This window comes from Amphibalanus amphitrite, unplaced genomic scaffold (genome assembly GCF_019059575.1).
Source record: "Amphibalanus amphitrite isolate SeventyFive unplaced genomic scaffold, NRLGWU_Aamphi_draft 000784F_arrow, whole genome shotgun sequence".
Classification (NCBI taxonomy): domain Eukaryota; kingdom Metazoa; phylum Arthropoda; class Thecostraca; order Balanomorpha; family Balanidae; genus Amphibalanus; species Amphibalanus amphitrite.
In genome coordinates, this window is record NW_024882278.1 from 132,492 (window position 1) to 148,735 (window position 16,244).

Sequence of the window (16,244 nt, forward strand, 5' to 3'; positions counted from 1 at the left end):
TCGTCGCGTGCCATCAGCAGCTAAAACCATCTTTGCCCCCTATCACAGTCATAATGGCCAGTGGAACAAGGCATCACCAGCGCCCAAACAGCACTTCACCAGACCTGCGAAATGCATATAGCAACAGCACACCGGTATGAAAAATGTTACTTATATTTCCACATAAGCTGCGTTATACCTTGACGCCAAGGTTCCTCTCTCGGCACACGCCCCGCACATACAGCCATCACTGCGAGACAACTGCCACTCGCACAAGTCGGGCGGACACCCCGCCAGGACCGCCGTCTTCCCGGTGACCCGTGGGTAGTCCGACCGTCCGAGGCACGTACCCAGCGACACACCGCCACACACAAACGGAGCGCGGCCGGTCGCCTCACACGGCAGCGCACTGGCCATAACTAGATATCATTCCTGATGGCAGACACGTTGGCTACGCAAAGCTCAGAATCCCCCAGCCCATCGGCTGGCGGTGACCATAGCGATTAGCTATAGTCGGGTCAGAATAATAAAACATACATGTTGCACACGAAAAATAACTCGCTTTTCGGCGACCGATTCCGACAGCCTAGCGAGCATACTGCAAACGAGACACGTTCCCATGGTTAAATGCGGCAATACGTAGCGCTGATAAACGGTTTATCATATGATACACATAAATCAATGCCAAGCACGACGTCAGCACACACAGCAGCGACATGCATAACTTGCAAGCGGTCACACGCGTACAGCGCACTTGACACACATGGTAAGCTACGCAGTAAACCAGTTTTGACATTTGCATGTAAGTTCCGGGATAAATCGAGACTCGTAGAGCGTTTACCTATAACGCGCTAGCAGCCTTTTGTCGAATCAATGAAATACTAGACAGAACCGTAAAATGATCAGAGCTATGCAGGCAACATTTTTCACTCACAAGTTGACAAAAAAAAAACGGAAAAATAAATAAGATTACGAATGACTGATCATGTTCATTTAAATCCGAAAGAAAAACGATGTTAAACGTTGCAAGCCATGGAGTTATTGCTTCGTTACATGTAAGCGAATCAGTGAGCGAAAATGTCATCAAATCACTTGTGTATCCCGGAACTGCAATCCACACATTCCAATCATAACCCGTTCGGTGAATAGAACGCTCCTGAATACACGACATACCGACTCCGCAGCACCCTGCAAGAAAGCTGCAGATCTCGCCACCATCTGAGAGCGCCCACTTTCCTCCTCAATCTCACATATTTCACGCGAGCCAGCCGTGCCACAGACCAGCCAAGCCACGGTCCCGTGACGGCGATAAAATGCCAGCTCTAATACACTCAGCCGGTTGGCGTGCGGCCCCACAGCACGAAGCACCCCGTTGGCAAGATAAAACCTCCCCTGGCCCAGGTCTGCAGTCTATGCAGATATTATGCCCCGTCAGGACACCAACCGCAGTGAAACGCAAAGCTATTCACGTACTCGCGGTGGTTTCCATGGCAACCAGCCATGTCTCTGGTGCCCACAGCATCGTCAACCGAACACCATGTTTGGATATTATGCAGTGTGCGACGCAGGTGTTCAGGAAGCGACATAACCATGTTGCACTCGGTCGTCCTGCCTGGTTTTTGGTGTAAATCGGTGCTTGGTCGCGCCGGTATTGCCCCACGGGACAGCGATTTCAGCACCGCAGCGACCAGCCGTTTCTGGGATAACACGGCACGCCACCTGGGTCCCAAATGCAGCTCCAAGCACAAACACGGGCCCGGCTGTGTTCCCCGCTCCTCTGCGACTACCTACCCGGCGGTAACTGGCGTTATTTGGTACGGTTCCACACACCTCACTGGAAGAGTGCCGGTCACTCGGGGTGACCCCGCGCCGCCCGGTCAGGTCAGCAGGGCGGCTCACCGGACGGGGGTCGGCCCAGGTCGGGCAGCGGGTCGGGCCGGACCTCCTCCGCTGCCGCCGCGCCTCCCAGACTGGCCGAGAGGGAGCGCAGACTCCGCACACCGGACGTCAGCTGGCTGAAAGGCACATAAGGAAAATGGTAACTGGGATGTATACCTGGGCTCGACATCAGTCATGCACTTCGATGAAACGGTATTTTCTTTTCAAGTCGGTTCGTCAGGCAAATATAAATGAAAAAGGTGTGCTTGCTTCCGTAGAATAAGTCTCGAGAAAACAATGAAGGGTTTCCATGCCACAAAAAGTCCTACATAACCTTCAGTTATGTAAGCTTCGGAGCCACTGTGGGAAAACAAACTGCAGTCTGCAGTACCACGAAATCTCACGCGAAGATCCTTGGCACCGAAAGACCTAACCCCCCCCCCCTCCCCCCACACATACATACACACGCAGCCCACTGCAGTTACTACTGACCTAATCAGCTGCTCAGCGCTGGCGGCCGCCTGCTCCATCTGAGCGGCCGCCTGCTGGGCGGAGGGCACGGCGCCGGCGCGGCGGCGCAGCTCGGCGTTCTGCGCGCGCAGCGAGCGCACCTCCTCCTGCAGTCGTCCCTCGCCTTCAGGTGACGCTGGGGGTGGTACTGCCGCCGCTGCTGCTGTGCTGTCTAGCTGAGCCTGCAGCACGCTCGTCCTGTCCGAAGCGGGGGAGGGGCCGGTTAGTCGGCGACGAGAGATAACGGAAAGGTTAAGGCTGGCTGATAGAGAACTGATGCGTGAATCCTCGAGCGGTACTCCTTCTCCTTCCGTGACCTGTGGGTTCTTATGTAACACTGGATGGAGCGACCTTTCGTAACCCCTGGGCGATACCCCTGTACGCCACCTTTGGTCTGTAACCCTCCGTGAATGAACCCAACGGTACCCCTACACCAGCTGGCCACTGCAGCCCGTAACCGATCAGTCTGCCCCTCTCCCTTCTGTGCCCGGTGATCCGCTCCATCCCCTCACCGTGTTCGCTCGTGCTGCAGCTGCTGCTGTAGTCGCTCCACGTCCCGTCTCAGACCGGCGTTCTCCAGTTCCAGCTGACCAGAGCAACAACAGACGAGTTTAGTCACACTCCCCGTCCCACAAGAACTATCAGAAAGATAATAGCTCATAACCATTATGTTTAAAACCAAAATTCCGCCCCTGCGTCGTTTCACAGATCTCAAACTGAGTTTACTGATCGCCTATTTCAGTCATCTAAAAAGAGCTCGCTGCACTTTCTTCTCACATCCTCTAGACACTCCTCAGTCACTAGTGGCACTACTACACTCCTCTTTCTGTCTGCCATCCCCTTTCCCGCTGCCGCGTCCATCTCCTGTCTCGCTCACCCTCTGTATCCGCTGCTGTGATCCCTCTGCATGTCCCACCGCTGGCCTCAGCCTGGCCCCACCGGCACCGGCGCCGACCACGTCCCGGTGAGGTCCCTCAGCGGCGCCGGCCGCGTGCAGCGTGCCCATCGGACCGTCGGACAGGAAATCGGGCAGACCCAGCGGCTGGCCGGGCGGCACGGCCGCCGCGCCGCCCGCAGCAGCTGCTGCTGAGGACGATGGTACCTGGGGGAAGCCGGAAGGTAGATGATGAAAGTATAATAAAAATTATTTCAGCCGACAGTCGAGCGATTTTGTATTCTTCGTAAGACAAAGTAATGTTATCATTGCATCACTGCATACTTTCATGACAATTCAGCATAAAATATCTACACAAAGCATGACCGTTTTATATTACTTACTGGGAAATCTCAGAACTCTCAGAAGAAATGTAAAACGTTAGTCATGTTACCCACTGACAAAATTCCAATCCATCCATCGTAACGGACCGCTCACCTTCCTGCGCGTGCCTGTAGCGGCGGCGGCGGGGGACTGCCAGTCGCGCGGCTCCCGCGCCGCGCCGGCCTCCGCCGAGGGCGCCAGGTGATCGGGGAGGGCCTGTACGAGCTCCGGGAGACCGGCGGCCACGTACGGACGCGCCGCGCCGCCGCCGGGCGGCTCCAAGAACCGGCGGAACGACAGCGGCGCCTCTCCGCCGCCGCCGACGGCACCGCCCACCGCGCCGCCGCCGTTACCTACGCGTGGGTGGGGAGGGGTGGTCAGCTGGTGTTTGGTGTATTGAGAGATTGCTGTAACCTTGTCTATTTGATTTAGTCTTTATTTGGAGTTTTGACACATGACACCAGTCACACACAGCCCACAGGCATACAGGCCCTACGGGTGAATTTGATCAACAGATGCATTGTTGTTTTTGTTTGCAATTGTTTCAGCACTCCAGTACAATTCATCCACATTCCAATACCTTGACCATGGTTCACAGACTCATCGCTGGGCAGACCCAGATCAGGGACAAATGGTGATGGCTCCTCATTTTGACCATCCTGATTATCTTCACCATTATCCATCTCTGAAATACAATGACACAGTTAATGAAACACATTAGAGGTGACCAAAGAGGATCACATTCAAAGAAACCCACCTCCCAATGAGGTAAACAGTTCACATTGGTTTCCATCCATAAACCATGGAACAGATTATACATTCCTGATTCCATGCAATGAAGCTGAACACAGAACCAGTATATTTTACAGGACATCAGCATAATCAGAAATAAGTGAGAAATCATAGTCGGTATGCTTCTATTAAAAAATTGTGGTTCATCAGTCACAGTTTTCTCGTCATCATGCCTATGGCTTGTTAGGTGGCTGGTTATTCTTATTCTCAACCTCTCGCAGGTAACAAATGTGTAGACACTCAACAACAGTGAGAGACCAAGAAAAAGCAACAAGTACTTTCTGAGCTTACATGAATGGCAGAAAGGGCCGCATGCTCATAGCTCATGACTCATGAGGGATCAGGATGCCCAGTGGCCGCCACCAAACGCGGGAAACACCCAGAGGCCGGAGCACATCATATGATGCATAAAATTTAAGAATCCATGTGCCTTCTGGTGATTAAAATTATCAAGTATATGCCTAGGACCAGAATCTAATGAAATAGTAATTTATATTGGGAAAAAAATCTAGATTCACTGGGCACCAGAGAAAAATGAAATCACAAAATGTAAATCAAAATGTAATTCAATACTAACGAGCCTCAGGGGCGGATCCAAGGGGGGGGTCACATGGGTCATGGCCCCCCCTTGAGGCCCGGGGGCCCAAAGACCTGCCAGGGGCACCACCGGCCTATCAGGGGTATCACAGTCCTGACAGGGGCACCACAGGACCGCCAGGGGCACCACAGGCCTAGCAGGGACACCACGGGCCTGGTGGCCCTGGGCCCTGACAGGACTGTAACGCCCCTGACAAGCCTGAAGTGTCCCCAGCAGGCACGTGGTGCCCCTGACAGGCCTGAGGTGCCCCTGCAAGGCCGGTGGTGCCCCTGGCAGGCCTGTGGTGCCCCTGGCAGGTCTGTGGTGCCCCTGGCAGGTCTGTGGCGCCCCTGGCAGACCTGTGTTGACTGGTGCCCCTGCTAGGCCGCTGGTGCCCCTCACAGACCTGTGGTGCCCCTGGGCCTTGACAAGCCTCAGATGCCTGGCTATGACAGGCTCGTGGTGCCCCTGATAGACCAGTGGTGCCCTTGCTAGGCCTGTAGTGCCCCTGGCAGGCCTGTGGTGCCCTTGCTAAGCCTCTGGTGCCCCTGACAGGCTTGTGGTGCCCCTGGAAGGACTGTGGTGTCCCTGGGCCATGACAGGCCTGAGGTGCCCATGACAGGCTCGTGGTGCCCTTGCTAGGCCTGTGGTGCCCCTGGCAGGCCTCTGGTGCCCCTGCTACCCCTGCGCCCGGAGAGGACTATGGTGCCCCTGAAAAGCCTGAAGTGCCTCTCGACAGGCCCGTGGTGCCCCTGACAGGCCCAAGTTACCCCTGCGAGGTCGGTGGTGCTCCTGGTAGGCCTCTGGTGCCCTGGCAGGTCTGTGGTGCCCCTGGCAGGCCTTTGTTGACTGGTGCCCCTGCTAGGCCACTGGTGCCCCTCACAGGCCTGCGGTGCTCCTGGAAGGACTGTGGTGCCCCTGCCCCTAGGGGTGCTCATGGGCCCAACAAGCCCGTTGTGCCCCTGACAGGCCTGTCGTGTATACTTGCAAGACCTGTGGTGCCCCTGCTTCATGGCGGGCCTGTGGCGCCCCTACAAGGCCGTAGGTGCCCCTGACAGGTTTGTGGTGTCCCTGGAAGGACTTTGGTGCCCCTGACAAGCCTGAAGTGTCAAGGACAGACCCTTTAGACGCCAGGGTCAAGTTCGTCGGACTGACAACGATTCGCTTACCTGATAACGCTCCTGGTAAGTACTCACTACTCAGCGTCCACAACATATACACACATAGCACATTCATATATACTTGCTTACAATTGGTAAATTGAAATGTGGTTGTGGCTAAGAGTTAAGATACTGACTAAAAATAAAAAAGAAAAAAAACTGAAAATGGGGGCACCACCAAAATGAAGTGGACGAAATCCGCTGAGTTTTTAATTTTGGGTATAGGTAGGGGCACCACTTCGATTCATGACCCTCCCCTTGGAGTATTCCTGGATCCGCCCCTGACGAGCCTCGATGAATTCTGCGTGGGATCACGCTAGGTGTTAAGTAAATATTAAATAAAAAATACCACTCACCGACTTCTTGAAGTTTCAGTTATCCAAAAGTATCCTCCCCCTCATCAAAAGTCAAAAATCACAAATGTACATCTGTTGTTTGTGATTCACAAACTGTCCAAGATAAAATTGCTTCCATATTTCAAAACTCTTCGCATCCCTTCATCGCTGCAAAAAGTTAAGTACGAACTTTTCTTTTTTCTTTTTGAATTAAATCAAATTGCATGAAATAAATCAGTAAAACATTGGGAATAATTAATTTATTATAATTTAGCTAAATTTTATGCTGAAACTGCTTCTCAGTTTCAAAGCAAAGGATAATTGGAATCTTGGATTTAAAGTTTTTAGAAGATTTTCCTTATGGTAGCGTACATTTGTGTGTCAAAATGGCGCAAAAGATCCAATTCTAATAAACAAATGCACGCCAAAAAAAAAAAAAAACGCCCTGCATGCACGCCGGTCTGATGAGAACATGCTTCTGAACTTTTATTTTTCAAAAATAGAGGTACGATTTCAGTCTATAACCTATTCACTAAGGTGTGCAAAAATAGTGGGAAATTGGGCTACAGCCTTGAGTTACCTACTTTGACTTGATGTTGACCCTTGTTTCAGTTTTGATTAATTCAGATATACATTGAGGTAGCCAAACAAAGTTGAAGTAGGAATTTAAATAAAGCTATTTCAATTTTAATCATAAAATGCTGCCCGTGGACTCTTGACAGAATTTTTGTATTGACTCGCATCGCCGCTCTCATCCATGCTTTCTTAAGTTTGCAGGACAAGGAATCCAGAAACTTTGATCTTTGGTGACCCACCTAGTTGCACTTGGTGGGTCACCTGTCTCCAAGCAATATGCAATATGCATGGATCCATTACACTGATTAGTGATTATCCATTATGATCGAGCACCCATTCTTCCCATGGCCTCTGGTACTCCATGATCTAAGGGGTATGGTGCTAGAAGTTTCTTATCCATGATGCTTCATGATCCATCATGATGCTTCATGATCCATCATGATGCTTCATGATCCATCATGATGCTTCATGATCCATCATGATGCTTCATGATCCATCATGATGCTTCATGATCCATGATGCTTCATGATCCATGATGCTTCATGATCCATGATGCTTCATGATCCATGATGCTTCCTTATCCATGATGCTTCATGATCCATGCTGCTTCATGATCCATGATGCTTAATGATCCATGATGCTTCATGATCCATGATGCCTTAAGTTGTGATCTATGATGCTTCATGATCCATGATTATTTGTGATCCATGAGTTATCACCCATGATCAATGACACTTTGTGAGCCATGATCAGTCAGTGGCTGTGTCTCTTTAGTTTTACTTGTACCTACTGAACACTGGTGTCTTATGGCTCATAGTGATGCACTCACCATGAGAAGTCTGTACTCTGTACTGCCTGCACCTATCTGCTACTTTGTGTAGGTATTTGCTGTTGTCCTGAAAAAAAAAAAAATGTAGCCATGGTCATTGAGAATGTGGTCAGCATAAACCCCTCAAAAATAATTCACTTGTTTTATATTCTACAGGTATCAAAATGGCTGAAGGTCCTGCCCCAGAGCCAGTGCTTACTGGCAAAAACATCAGCTTTCTGGAGCTCACTTCAGAAAGAGCAACTGAGATTCAGCGACTTACAGATGCTATTGGTAAGCAGCTTTCCTCAGACAATGGTGAATTTTTCTGTCCATCAGACATTTGCTTTGAAATATGAGCATAGCCTGGGGCTTAATTGCAAGCCTAAAACTTATATTTTCTGTGGTGATTTCAATTTCACAAACATATGGGGATCCTATTGGTGTTGTAGTAATGTGTTATGATAAGTCAACTAATCTGAATTTTTAGACAGCATCTAACCATGCTCACCTATTGCTTTCCACATTCTTCCTATACCTCAAGAGGCTATATTTACAGTCACTCCTTCACGGCTACTACACATTCGCCTGCTGATAAGTGTCGCGTATCTCGCGCAGATAACCCGAACCGAACCAAGATGGTGTACCAGCGTCTGCCGAGGCACATGCAGCGACGCGCCATGAGCCACGACCCCAAACGTCTGCCGGTCAGGGCGCGCCAGGCCTTCACCGAACAGGTGAGGCCCGGCTCGGTGACCTCCGCCGCGAGATTTCGGGTGTATTTCTCCGCGATTTGTGGCAGTTTTCCGCGCGATGTTGGATGGTTCGCCGCATTTATGTTTAATTGTTCATTTTTTTACTGTCGGGGATAAGTAGTGACCGTGCCTGTACTGTAAAAAAACTTCCTTAGATATGGATCTTGTGGATTAGTTTCAATATTAACACCGCCTTCCCCCCTCGTTCCAATTTGCAGCGCGACTTGACGCAGATGAAGGTCTCAAAGCGGCCCAGTCGGCGGCACCGGCGGCGCCCCAGCAACCTTCTGCTCGAGTACAACCGGCGGCAGCGCGAGCACCTCTGGCTGGAGACGCACATCTGGCACGCGCGCCGGTTCCACATGGTACACCGCTGGGGCTTCAAGCTGCCGGAGAGCGCTACTGATAAGGGATTCCGGGCGGCGTACCGCGCCACGGCGCACCACTGCCTGGTACAGGTGAGCGAAGGCTGGACGATGCTGTGGTGAATTGGTGAGCGTGTATGAGTATGTGGGTATGAGTATGAGTATGAGTGGGGAGGAATGAATTAACTGTGAGGTGATGCGTGGAGATTACGCGCAGATAGACTGTTCAGTAATAAGTATGAGTGAAATGCGGGAATGAAAGGATGAATGGATGGAACCAGATGAAGAAGCTAACGGATCAGTGAGCGAATAGCTAAATGATTGAACTTGTATCAATGAATGAGGAGAGATTGAATGAATGAATGAATGAATGAATGAATGAATGAATGAATGAATGAATGTGCGAATGAATGAATGAATGAATGAATGACCGGAAAGGAATTGAATGAATGAATGAATGAATGCTCGAACGAATATTCTTATTGTTTGATCCTGATGGGAAATTATTGAAAGAATACATTTTTGATGCCACCAAGTGTTTCTCGACTGTCAGTTGCCGTAAATTTGCGGAACTATCGTTAACCTCCCTCTCTCCGCCGCCCCTCAGGACGTGTCCTACCTGTGTCAACTGGAGCTGTCCGGCCCTCAGTCGGCCCTGCTGTCAGCTCTAACCTCTCTATCGGCCGGAGGTGCCGGCTCGGCGCGCCTCCTCTCCGGCCGTCACCAGGGCCGGCTACTACTGCGCTCATCCGACCCTCCCCACCGACCGCTGGCGCCCGTCTCCATACTGTGGGGACCGGCGGACGGTGCGCCGCGCCGGGCCCTCTGGCTGTGGGTCCACCCGGCGGGCTATGACGCGGTGAGAGACGCGCTGGTGGCGGCTATTGGAGCCTCAGGAGAGCCGGAGGAGGTGGAAGTGGAACAGATGGGACCGGGAGAGGATGGTGGACATGAGGGAGGCGATGCTGCAGCGGCAGAGGAAGGCGATAAAGGAGACGGTGCTGGAGACAAAGGCGGCAAAGACGAAGTTGAAGGTGAAGAACCCATGGAGTGCGATGATGCTACGCCAGCCGGTGATGTAAAAACCCCGGCAGCCAAACCCACCTCAAGTGCAGCAGCGGCAGATACGGCCTACAAGAAGAAAAACGTCGACCAGATCAAGCTTGCTCCTCGACGCTTGCATATCCTTCGTCGATGGACTGCGAAGCCGAAGACCACCACCGGCAGAGCCGACATTCCTGCGGGCACAACTGACACCGACACTGCTGCAGACAATAAAGACACCACCACCACCACTAGTACCCCTGTACATCTGACCGAGCTGAAGGGCCGCATGGTTCGGTTCCGTCTCAGCGGGCCCGGCTCTCAGGCGGTCCTCCAGTCCTGTCTTCGTGTGGCCGCCGACCCACCGCCGGCCTGGGACACTGCCGAGCGGCTGGAGGCCCAGCGGCGGCTCTGGAAGGCTGTTGGAGAGGCCACCTCTCCGGGAGAGCTGCCCCCGGGGTGTGTGATGGGGCTGACGGTGGATGATCCCAGGAGGCACCTTCCGCAGCAGCGCACCAAGGCCATTCAGCGGCCCGAAGGTAGGATACAGGACAGGCAGGCTGTGTGGGATCCTTCCTGTTACGGGAGGCATGTTGCTTACATATCCCAAGCGTGTCAGCAATGACAGCTATGTCAGCTAGTCACTGTTGAGCCAGTTCAGTGGAGTTAATTGGTTGATTGGGTACGGATCGCTTTATCTGCGAACTAGGATGTGGTCTCGCGATTCGTTCGTTTGTCCATTCTCCATTCGTTTGTCTTTGAGGGGCCGGATCTTATTACTAAGTGTCGTCTCCGTTTGCAGAGCTGTCGGACGAGCCCGTGGCGGAGCTGCCGGCGGGCTCCGAGCTCTCTCCTCTCTGGGACGAGTCGGTCCGACACCAGGTCACCACCACCAAACTCTCCGACAACCTTCTGAACCGAGCGCGCGGCCACCTGCTGGTACCGGGCGCCACAGCCGAGTCACTACGCCTACCGCCCGTGCCGGTCATTCTCCTGCAGAATCACCGCTGCCCCGGCTGGGACCTTCTGCTGCCGCCAGGCTGGGGTATGGCCTTCTGGGTAGCCCTGCAGTACTCAGGTGCTCGAGCCGGCGGGCTCCGGGAGACAGAGCGGATGGCGCTAGAGACTGGTGAGCTGCGCTTCCCGGCAGAGTACCCCGACTCGGCTGCAGGGAGAGAGTGGGAGAGAGAGGACAGACAGAGGAGGAGAGAGGAGTACTTCAAGAGACCGCCGGCCAAGAGGCCCAACTTTGTGAAGCTGGGTGTGCCGGATCCGTTCAGTTGCTGGTGGAGTCGCCTGGTGACGCGGCTGTGCCCGGTTGAGGGTGGGACAGCGGCCGCGGACTCTGACACTCCTATGGTCTGTCGGGACCCGGCCACGCTGCGGCTGCTCTCCGCCGCTCTGACGGCTGGCTCCGGCCGTCCGGCTGCCCTCCCGGCCGGCAGCGGTCGTCTCCTAGTCGCCGTCCGGGCCCGAGCCACCGGCCGCGGCGTGCCCCGTTCCGGCGCTCTGCTCTGCCTCCCCTCACCTGAAGACAACCCGTCAGCGGGCGCGGCGGCCGGCGCTGTGAGGCCGCTTACCGAACCGCCGGCGGAGGACCCCGCGGAGGAACGCCGCGATAAACTGCGGACCGCCTGGCTGAAGAAGCAGGTTACAGAGAAGAGGAAACGCCACCGGTGCCGACGGCGCCAGCAGGCGGACCAGGCGCGCCAGGCGGCGGCGCGCCTGGCGGAGCAGCGGCAGGGACAGAGGACAGAGATGGAGCGGCTCAGCCTGCCGCCGGCAGACCTGCAGCCGCACAAACAGGTGGGCACTGGGCACTGTGCAGGGGCGGCGGGCGGCGGCTGGGTTCACGGGCGTGGGACGATCTGAAGGAATTGGGAAAGCCAGTTGGGCATTCTGAGAGATTCAGTCGTCGCTAATTGGCGGTAAGACAGCACCGTGTTCAGGTTGATGGGTAGTGTGTGAGGTTTGTCCTAAGCAGAACTTTATCTTAATGGCATTGACCGTTGATCTCATTCGCGTGTATCCCCTAATCTGACCACTCCCCTTTTCGTCCCCAGCTGATCGGTCACGTGACCTCTGGCGACTTCTGTCTGTCGGAGGCGGTCGGCCGGGGCACGGGGTTCGTCGTGTTGGAGGGTCTGCTGCGACTCCTTGACATCGGCGGCGGGCCGCGGCTGCTCTTCAGAAACATCGACACAGACACGTACCGCTGGTGTACTCTGACGCTGATCACAGAGCCGTGCTGACGAGGGCGACGTCAGTGATGAGTCAGTGATGTGGGTGATGTTGCTATTGAGTGGTGACGGCATCAGTCAGAAGTGCTGGGACTTGTGGTGGCGCAGATATGGATGTTTCGCTCAGATTCCGAGGCATAAAATTTTCGACAAATGTATTTGATTGAAATAAAAAGAAACATACCTTTTTGACGAGATTGATTTTAGCGCTGATGTAAGACTTACGAGAATTGGTGGCAGTTATAGGCGTGGAAAAAAGCGGCGGGCCATAGACCTCTAGGAAGCATTGGTAGCAGACGAAACGTGGTCGATATTATCAGGAGCCAGCCTTTCGCACGGCTAAAGCCCAACGGTAAATACCCAACAAACAGCATCGGCATTTTCTCCAGATTCATACATTATCAAGAAACGCAACAGAATCATCACACTCAGCCAATAATTTCTCTCGTACAATCACACCAATCATGCCAGCCGGCCGGCCGGTCCGCCGCGCCTATCAAAACGCCCGATTATGCACAATATTGTAGGCAAGTTTATTTCAAACTTAATTTCAACAGAACCTAATACCCCAAAGCTGTATACACTGGCAGGTACACATCCCGACATAAAATCTAGTGGGAGGGGCGCACGTTCTCGACAGTCACTACCGTACCACGGAGACTACCACTGAAAGGCACGGAAAGTTCAATCATAGCCGAGCAGCGTACGACATCAACGACAATCGATTTTGCATGAAGGGATGGGTGGCCGGGCGGGCGGGCGGGCGCGGGTCGGGCGTCGGCCGGCTCCGCTGGGGAGCGGCTCCCGGCTCCGGGCCGCCGCGCCGCCCCGGCCGGCCGGCCGGCTCGTCATTACACAGGCTATGTACAGGGCACCGGCCGGCCGGCGGACGGGCGGGCGGCGCCGAACGGCGGCCGGTCACCTGACGAACCGACGGCCACCCCTCCAGAGCTGGGCCGGTGTAAGTGGGGCAGGGTAGGCTGCGCTCGAAACCAAGTTCACTTATATACATATAAAAATTAACACAACTAGTAAAACAAAATCATACAATATCATACCATACTCCTCTCCTGAGCAACTGCATGTGCGAGGAATCCAAACCAAACTAGGATTTATGAAAATCACTCCCGATTACAAAATTAGCATGTGTAGACCCCGGGCGGCAGTATACGCTTCAGCAGTCGACGGCTTAAAACGGGGGGCGCGGTGGCAGCGGCCGGCCGGGCGGCGGCAGCAGCCGGCGGACGGCTCGCGGGCCGCCGCCAGCTCCGCGCCACGCGCCCTACTCCGCGCCACGGGCGGTCGCAGCCGCGGCCGAGATCGAGTCCGGCCAACAGAGCACGTGCAACGACACACGTGCGCGAGCACGAGGAGACCGGGGGAGGGGAAACGCGCGACCGGAGGGGCGACAGAGGGGACGGGGCGGGGCGGGGCAGAGTACAGCGACGAAGAGACAGAGGCGGGGACAGGCAGACAGCGGAGCGACACAACCCAGTCAGATGGCAAAATCCTCAACAACTCACAGCCCGTCTATGTACAACTCAATCCACACTGACGGCTGCTGGCGGCGGCCGCGCCGCGCGGCAGTCCCCATCGGCCGCGCACGGCACTCGTCAAAAATAAGCCACCAGCTCTGTCACTCGCTCACTCGCTCACCGGCTATCTCACTCTCTCACACAATCGGCGGCCGGTATAAATAGGCGCGCCCGGCGGGCGGTGGCGACGCGGGCGAGTCACCCGGCGGCGCGGGCCGTCGGCCGGCGCGTCCAGCGCTGAGCAGTTCGGCCGCCAGTTTTTGATTCGTTTGGCACACGCACACGCTGGTGGGCGGCGGACGGGGAGCGGCGGTGGCGCCAGCGCCTCCCGCACAACCATCGGCGACTAGTGGGAGCCGGCCGCCGAGCCGCCCCGTGTCACTCTCTCCCTGCCGGCCGGCGCTCGCTCGCTCGCACAGGCGCACGCTCGCAACAGTAGATATCCCTAAGTGAGGCACTTGTCGTCTGGACGCCGGCGGCGTGCCGGGCTCACCGGCGTCCCGTCTCTCTGGCTCTCGCGCGCTCCTGCTCCTCGTCTTCCTGCGGCGCGGACGGCCGCCGCCGACTCCTGACCCGACGGCCGGCCGGCCCACTCACCGAGCACGCGCGTGTCGCATCATCACAGGCGCCAGCCGCCTCCCAATTGAGAAACGTCGATTGCACAATGGATCACTAGTCTGCGGACTGGTTAGATATATCACTTGGGCGAGCGGGGCCGCTCGGGCTTCCTGAAGGGCGGCCGCTCTATTCGCTCGTCGGCCGGCCGGCGGCGCTCGTCGCGCACCTCCCTGTAGTCTGTGCGCGGCGGCTCGCGGCCATCCCGCGCCAACTCCCGAGTGTCCCGCAGCTCCCGGCCGTCGCGCGGCTCGACGGCGCGCGCCTCTCGCGCGGCAGGCGGCTCGCGGTAGTCGCGCGGCTCCCGGCGCACCATCCGCTCCGGCTTATCCATCAGCGGCCGTCGCTTGTCGTCTCCGGGCTTTCCTGGAAAACGGACAGAGACTCGGGTTAGTTCACGAACACGGGCAGAACATCGGAGGATAACGAGTACGAATAACAGGAAGTGGTAGCAGGGCCAACCATCCTAAAGGCTCTATAGCTGAAACACCGAGGCTGGATCTGTGCGAGAAAAAGAGAAGACTCATGTGCCCAAAGGCCAAAGCCCGCAACAGATTATGCATCAGACGACGGAAAGTATGGTGCCTGAAATATTAAATGCTAATTACGACCCTAGACTTTGCGGCGATTCTGATGGCTAATTACGTCAAATTACAGCGTGTCACTCACTCGCGCTGTTGGAGCGTTGCACGGCGTGCGAGGGCTGCGACTGCGCCTGGCCGGCCGCCGCCGCCGGCTTGGCGGCAGCGGCGGCCGCCTTCTTCTCCTCCTCCCGCTCCTTGACGTCGCGCTCTTTGACCTCCTGGGCGAGTTTTTCGTTCTTTTCGCGGCCCCGCTGTGCCATCTGTGCGTAGCTAACGGTGGCAGCCGGCGCCAGCTGGATACGCCGAGAGGGGGCGGCGGTTAGTAACGGAATACCCCGGCAACACACCTCCAGCCGTGAGCATCGGCATCATCACCGAACGAAATAATAATACCTCACTAACGACCAGCGAACACAACACCCTTACTAATGAACCGCGAACAGACAAGCATTCTGTAAGAACAACTGCACGATAATCCACGGGTCAGGTAGGCAAAACCGGTGTGTTCGGTAAGTGCAACTTTGGGTACGGATTAAGAAACAGCGGCGAGAGCACGAAAATATGACGGAGATTAGCCGCCACAGCTGGCTGACGAAGCTCTCACGGAGCTTTGCCCACAAGTTACGGTTCATCTCGTGACACAACACAAACCCCTCAACCTGACTGACTAGAAGGTGCTAGACTAACAACAATCAATAATCCTTTGTTATTCGTGGAAGCAGTTTATCAGCCATAAACTCCTTATCAGTATTCCTAGAGAGGACAGCGACTGACGAGGGGATATCGATACCACCTTCATGATTATCCCCAGTCCCGTACATTGTCCCCAACGACCGGAGACTCAGCCAATCCCCGCCCAAATCCCATCACCACCCTCAGCGGGTTATGTAGTTCCAGAATACGTCCCATTAGCCCCCTAATTGGCCCGTTAAGTCTGTCCCGTTCTCCCCGTCGTCTTACCGATCCGTCGGCGGCCTCAGCGGTCGTCTCGACGTCTGTCCGCTCGGACGGCGCACCAGACTCCTCCGGCGTCGGCTCGGGCCGCTCCTCCGTCCTCTTCGGCTTGGCCGCACTGGGACGGCCAGAGGTCAGGTCAAACGCGGGGGCACGGGACCGCAGCGGCCAGCGCGCCTGTTCACGACAGTCACGGCGTCAGGCTGGTGAAACACGAGCCAAAACGACAGCCTCATCTTGCATCAAAACTATTAAACTAAAGAAAGGAAGTAATTAACT

At 55.2% G+C, this 16,244-nt stretch overlaps 3 protein-coding genes across 10 annotated transcripts in view; 1 reads left to right on the plus strand and 2 right to left on the minus strand.

Moving 5' to 3' along the window:
• Positions 1–137: 137 nt before the first annotated feature.
• LOC122366106 (putative histone-lysine N-methyltransferase PRDM6) lies at positions 138–6,614 on the minus strand. The gene is made up of 7 exons (XM_043337946.1): positions 6,511–6,614; positions 4,206–4,310; positions 3,740–3,978; positions 3,245–3,469; positions 2,880–2,953; positions 2,350–2,565; positions 138–1,994 (listed from the first exon to the last, which is right to left on the minus strand). The coding sequence occupies exons 2-7, from the start codon at positions 4,306–4,308 to the stop codon at positions 1,862–1,864; spliced, it is 990 nt and encodes a 329-aa protein (XP_043193881.1). The 5' UTR covers positions 4,309–4,310; positions 6,511–6,614; the 3' UTR covers positions 138–1,861.
• A 235-nt stretch (positions 6,615–6,849) lies between these two features.
• On the plus strand, positions 6,850–12,469 carry LOC122366091 (ribonucleases P/MRP protein subunit POP1-like). Of its 4 annotated transcripts, none has more exons than XM_043337916.1 (8): positions 6,911–6,948; positions 7,260–7,438; positions 8,051–8,167; positions 8,492–8,610; positions 8,847–9,086; positions 9,601–10,576; positions 10,840–11,843; positions 12,101–12,469. In XM_043337916.1, exons 2-8 carry the CDS (start codon positions 7,387–7,389, stop codon positions 12,287–12,289), a joined length of 2,697 nt encoding a protein of 898 aa, XP_043193851.1. In that variant the 5' UTR covers positions 6,911–6,948; positions 7,260–7,386; the 3' UTR covers positions 12,290–12,469. The 4 variants fall into 4 exon arrangements, with proteins under 4 accessions (XP_043193850.1, XP_043193851.1, XP_043193849.1 ...); XM_043337914.1 differs by having other exon boundaries at positions 6,944–6,994; XM_043337913.1 differs by lacking the exon at positions 6,911–6,948 and adding an exon at positions 6,952–6,994 and having other exon boundaries at positions 7,260–7,317.
• A 183-nt stretch (positions 12,470–12,652) lies between these two features.
• LOC122366090 (la-related protein 4-like) overlaps positions 12,653–16,244 on the minus strand; it is a 62,349-nt gene continuing 58,757 nt past the window's right edge. For all 5 annotated transcript variants that reach the window (XM_043337911.1, XM_043337910.1, XM_043337908.1 and 2 more), the window contains 3 exons: positions 15,972–16,083; positions 15,097–15,304; positions 12,653–14,793 (listed from right to left, as the gene is read on the minus strand). In XM_043337911.1, coding sequence (XP_043193846.1) covers positions 14,510–14,793; positions 15,097–15,304; positions 15,972–16,083 — 604 coding nt within the window. In that variant the 3' untranslated portion in view covers positions 12,653–14,509. The remainder of the gene's footprint in view (positions 14,794–15,096; positions 15,305–15,971; positions 16,084–16,244) is intronic.

What these genes read in the sequence shown, in the direction of transcription:
- LOC122366106 (XM_043337946.1), bottom strand. Translation starts at nt 4,308, where the DNA reads ATGGATAATGGTGAAGATAATCAGGATGGTCAAAATGAGGAGCCATCA. An exon ending in CTGCAGCACGAGCGAACACG is followed by an intron (nt 2,566 to 2,879) that starts GTGAGGGGATGG and finishes CGCTTCGGACAG; the next exon opens with GACGAGCGTGCTGCAGGCTC. An exon ending in AGCGCTGAGCAGCTGATTAG is followed by an intron (nt 1,995 to 2,349) that starts GTCAGTAGTAAC and finishes TGTGCCTTTCAG; the next exon opens with CCAGCTGACGTCCGGTGTGC.
- LOC122366091 (XM_043337916.1), top strand. Translation starts at nt 7,387, where the DNA reads ATGATCGAGCACCCATTCTTCCCATGGCCTCTGGTACTCCATGATCTA. An exon ending in GCCAGGCCTTCACCGAACAG is followed by an intron (nt 8,611 to 8,846) that starts GTGAGGCCCGGC and finishes TCCAATTTGCAG; the next exon opens with CGCGACTTGACGCAGATGAA. An exon ending in GGCCATTCAGCGGCCCGAAG is followed by an intron (nt 10,577 to 10,839) that starts GTAGGATACAGG and finishes CTCCGTTTGCAG; the next exon opens with AGCTGTCGGACGAGCCCGTG.